The sequence below is a fragment of the Tupaia chinensis genome, unplaced genomic scaffold (genome assembly GCF_000334495.1).
Source record: "Tupaia chinensis unplaced genomic scaffold, TupChi_1.0 Scaffold000548_1, whole genome shotgun sequence".
NCBI classification, from domain to species: domain Eukaryota; kingdom Metazoa; phylum Chordata; class Mammalia; order Scandentia; family Tupaiidae; genus Tupaia; species Tupaia belangeri.
Genome location: NW_006160060.1, coordinates 343,644 through 347,854, shown reverse-complemented (window position 1 = coordinate 347,854; position 4,211 = coordinate 343,644). Strand labels below are relative to the sequence as shown.

At 63.8% G+C, this 4,211-nt stretch overlaps 1 protein-coding gene across 1 annotated transcript in view; it reads right to left on the bottom strand.

Moving 5' to 3' along the window:
* Positions 1-6: 6 nt before the first annotated feature.
* Positions 7-4,211, bottom strand: part of LMF2 (lipase maturation factor 2) — a 13,844-nt gene continuing 9,639 nt past the window's right edge. Inside the window, exons 2-15 of the mRNA XM_014591247.2 lie at positions 4,147-4,153; positions 3,504-3,757; positions 3,335-3,363; positions 2,996-3,213; positions 2,743-2,921; positions 2,112-2,253; positions 1,829-1,963; positions 1,657-1,762; positions 1,488-1,584; positions 1,238-1,420; positions 998-1,166; positions 812-923; positions 644-740; positions 7-561 (exon numbers count right to left, since the gene is read on the bottom strand). Of these exons, the coding sequence (XP_014446733.2) occupies positions 268-561; positions 644-740; positions 812-923; positions 998-1,166; positions 1,238-1,420; positions 1,488-1,584; positions 1,657-1,762; positions 1,829-1,963; positions 2,112-2,253; positions 2,743-2,921; positions 2,996-3,213; positions 3,335-3,363; positions 3,504-3,757; positions 4,147-4,153 (2,022 nt within the window). The 3' untranslated portion in view covers positions 7-267. The remainder of the gene's footprint in view (positions 562-643; positions 741-811; positions 924-997; positions 1,167-1,237; positions 1,421-1,487; positions 1,585-1,656; positions 1,763-1,828; positions 1,964-2,111; positions 2,254-2,742; positions 2,922-2,995; positions 3,214-3,334; positions 3,364-3,503; positions 3,758-4,146; positions 4,154-4,211) is intronic.

The window sequence follows — 4,211 nt, the reverse complement described above, 5'->3', positions numbered from 1 at the left end:
GCCTCTACAACCCCGTCACAATGACCTGGGGTGGGTCTCAAACTCATCTCCTAGGTCAATTGGGACAGGGGCAGCTAGGGGACCTGGTGAGGGGCCTGGCAGCATGGTGGGGGGCAGTGGGCCTCAAAGCAGCCCCCAGCAACTCCCAGAGGGTGGCACCCCAATCGGTGTTTCTCAGGCAGAGCTGGCTAAGACAGGCTGGGTTCAGTCCTCCTGCATGGCCAGAGCTGCCAGACATCTCTCTCAGACACAATGACGGAAGTGCAGCTATTTTCTCCGCCTCGGGGGTCCCGAACTACCACTCCTGCTGGCAGGGATTGGGGTGCCCTGGGCTCCTGCAGCTCCTGTGTCCTTGAGGGCTGGCCTGTGCTTCTTCCGGATGGCCAGTGAGGACCAGCATGACCAGTAGGCCAGCAGTGCCTGCACTACTCTGATGGTCCCCACGGCCACGAACAGCCCCCAGAGCAGGGTGGGGGCCTCCACAGCCGACAGCTGAGTCCGTGTCCAGCGGAGGGCCTGGGCTAGCGTGCTGGAGCTGCGGGTCCGGGCCGGGCTGTGGTCCTGCAGGCAGGATAGAGGAAGACAGCAGGGTTTGCCTGAGGGTAGGGCCTCGCCAGCTCCCCAGCTCACCCACCCCTCCTACCTGAAGCCCGAACTGCCTGAGCAGCATCTCCAGCTTTGGGTCGCCCAAGGACACTGGTGGGAAGAATTCCTCCGCCCATTGGCGTCGCCACCACTGACTGCAACAGGACTGGGCATTGAAGGGAGGCTCGAGCCAAAGACCCCTACCCCGCCGGGCTTCCAGCCTTACCCCTGCTCCCCCGGCTGTGAGAACCAGTACTTGTAGCGCTGGGCCCTGATGTAGGCGGGCGGCTGCTCCCAGAAAGGGTACCTGGCCGAGTGGCTCTGGATGAGGTGGATCACTGTGCAGGGCAGGAGGCTCAGCATGGCTGCCATGGCCTCACCTCTCCACAGCCCTTGGCCTTCACCCCCTCACCTGGCTTCTTGCCCTGCAGGAGGCGGTGGACCAGGCTGGTGAACCAAGGGCTGTGCGTGTGTGGGCCCAGGGCCGCGAACCACATCTGCCAATCAAGGCGCGGCTGGTGGGGCACCACCACTGGGGGTGGCCGGCTCACATTTCCTGGCTTGTACATGAACTCGATTTCCTGCCACATGGAGCTGCGGTCAGCCAGGCCAGCACACGGGCCTGCTGCCCTCCCTCTGTGAGCGGGCTCACCGTCCAGTGGTGTCCGTCATAGCTGCCCTCCAGCACCACCTCAGGCCGCCCGCCCAGGCCAGTCATGCGTCGGAAGAGGCCGTAGGAATTTGCCAGCTGCAGGTGCTCCACGGCTCCAAATAGGCGGTGTGCCCCAGTCCAGAGGTGCCCATGGGTCCCTGGTTCCACGTAGGAGTATGGTACCTGGAGGCAAGTGGGCAGAAGCTGGGTACTGCCCTCCGGCCCCTCCCACGCCAGCAGAGCTACTCACCAGGCTGATGATGAACAAGGTCACTGTAGCAGTGCCAAGGACAGTCAGCTGCACTGCAGCACCCAGCTTGGGCAGCCACCCCCGTACCTGGGTCCACCTGAGGGCAGGAGCCCAAGAGGTCAGGCCTACCCTGCAGAGCCCTCCCCTGTCCCCACCCCAGGCCAGGTACCTCCAGAGGGCAGTTAGCAGCTCCCAGGTGAGGGACGCTGCACCCAGCCACATGGTCGGCAGGGTCACCATCTTCAGCCACTGGGAGAACTGGTGGAAGGTGAAGGCTGCCAAAGGAGAGGGGGTGAGGGTTCTGGTCCTGCCCTCCAGCCCCCCTCCCCTCTGGCACTCACCGGTTCTAGAGTGGACAGTGAGTTGCTGCCAGTCGACCTCCAGGCCAAAGCAGTGCACAGTGCCATAGGCCAGCAGCCCATATATGGTCAGTTCCAGCAGCAAAGACAGTGTGGCCAGCAGGACCCGGGGCCAGGCTGTGGGGCAGGCCAGTTGATTTGACTGAGAATCTGCAGCCAGGGGCCAGGGTGCAGCCAGAGCAGGGGTCACTTGGGGGGTGTTGGAGGACGCTATGTGGGCAGTGGTGGTAAGGGGGGCTGGCTGTTGAAATAGCTTGGCACTCACAGGTGGGCACCTTCTTGCTGTGGCCATGGCCAGGCTCAGCAGCCAGGTGCTGGTCATCCAGAAGGGCAGTCGTGAGCACCAAGGTCAGCAGGTTAAAGAAGTTATAGTTACCAGTAGTGATGATCAGGGCCTGCAGCAGCACCTGGGGGAGGTCTGCACTCAGAGCCTGGCCTGTCTCGGTCCTTGCTGACCTAGGGACTGGCACCCCACAGCGTGGCTGACAGGCACACCCCGTCTCACCCACTGCCTACCAAGCCTTCCTTTTTCTTTGGAGAGGTTTTTTGCTATAGGGCACGTGTGCTTGCCAGAGAGAGAGAGACAGAGAGACAGAAAGCGAGAAATCTCCTCCCCAAGGGGGATGACGCCGCCGCAATCCCTTCTCTCCATTCTCCTCTCGGGATCTTGTGCACACACTCGCGCATATGTGCCCGGCGTGAGTGTATGCCACTGGGTCCAGGACTTGAACTGTGGTTGACTACATGGGAGTCCAGTGACATAGCCATTACGCTAACTGCTGGTCCCTATCAGGCCTTCCTGACAGCAGTTGCCACCTGCCTCCAGGGCCACCCTGTCCCCAGTGGAACCCATCTGGGCAGTGTTGTGTCTCTGCAATGGCCAAGGCCCCACCCACCTGGGAATAGAAGGCAGCCAATCGTAGGCGGCGAATGGGAGCAAAGAACAGAGGGGGCACAGCGATCTCGATGAAGAAAGTAGCCACCACGCTGAGCTTGTGCAGCCAGACTGGCAGGTGGTGGGCGAACCAGGCTGCAGGCGTGGGCAAGCACTGTGTCTCGTAGTGGTAGGTGAGGGCTGCAGGCAACAGGGAAGTTGTCATCACTGGGCAGTGTCCCCATGCCACCCCAGGTAGAGGCTGGGACCCTCACCAGTGAGCCCCCACCATGCGGGACAGCGGCTGGTCAGCTTGACTACGCCAGAGGCAAACATGAGGCGGAACAGCAGCCAGCGCACGAGCCAAAAGGGAAGGCCTTCATGGGGTGCCGCCCCTGCTAGCCTGCCCTCAGGGGTCTGCTTGAGGTGAGGGGGCTGCCTGAGCGGGGCCACCAGCACTGCCAGGAAGCCAGTCTCCAGCAGCAGAGAATCCCTATGGAGAGAGCAAACTGCACGAAGGGTCCCTCGCCATCACGCTGCTCCCGAGGGTCCTCAAGGAATCGAAGGCAGCCACCCCCACAAGCCTTCTGTGGCCCCACGCCCAAGTCACTCACCACTGGAAATAAAGGAACACCTGGCCCACCTGCAGGGAGAGGGCTGTCAGGGAGCAGGGGTGTGTGTCTGCGGAGTCAGGCAGAGGCAGGGTAGGGAGCCCAGGGGATTCTAGGGAGCAAGGACCAGCTGATGACAAGGGTTCTAGGGGCCTGGGGCAGCCCAACTTGCCTGGCAGGCCGACAGGTAGGCAACCCAGAGCAATAGGTAGACGAGCAGATGGCGCAGCGGGCGCAGCAGAAGGGCGCCCAGGGCCAGCAGTGTGCCCAGCAGGCTCAGCAGCTCCAGGCCCTGGGCAGTGTCCAGCCCCAGCCGTGGTGCCTCCCACAACAGCGTCGGGGTCTCCCACAACTGCTGCCAGCGCCCTTTGCCCTGCGGCCGCAGGGTCCTCCGAGCAGGAAGGATGCCCTCGGGGCCATAGAGGCCTGTGGGAAGACATGTTAGGGCCAGGCCTCCATGCAGGCAAGGCCTAGAGCCCCTCCAGACCCTCCCCAGGTCAGAACCTGCTGACGGAGCCCCAAGGGCCCGGAAGGCCTCCCGCCCTGCAGCACCCCTTCACTCTGCGGCAGGTCAGGGTCTGGTCTCCCGCTGGCCTCTGACAGCGCTCTCAGGACTCTGCCCCCACTCCTGGTCAGACCCCGGGCCCTGAGGGAAGCGGCTCATCGCACGCCCAGACTGCACGTGCCCACGCCCGACGCCACGCGTCGAGGCCTGGCCCTCCCTGCCGCCCCTGACGGCGCGAGTGTGGGGCGGGAAGAAGAGTGGACGTGGGTCCCGCGCGGGTCGGAGGGTGTCCCTCGCTCGGCGCCCTCACCCGGGCCCTGCGTGTAGAGGGAAGCGAAGGCGAACATGAAGACGGCGGCCACGCCCTGGAGGGAG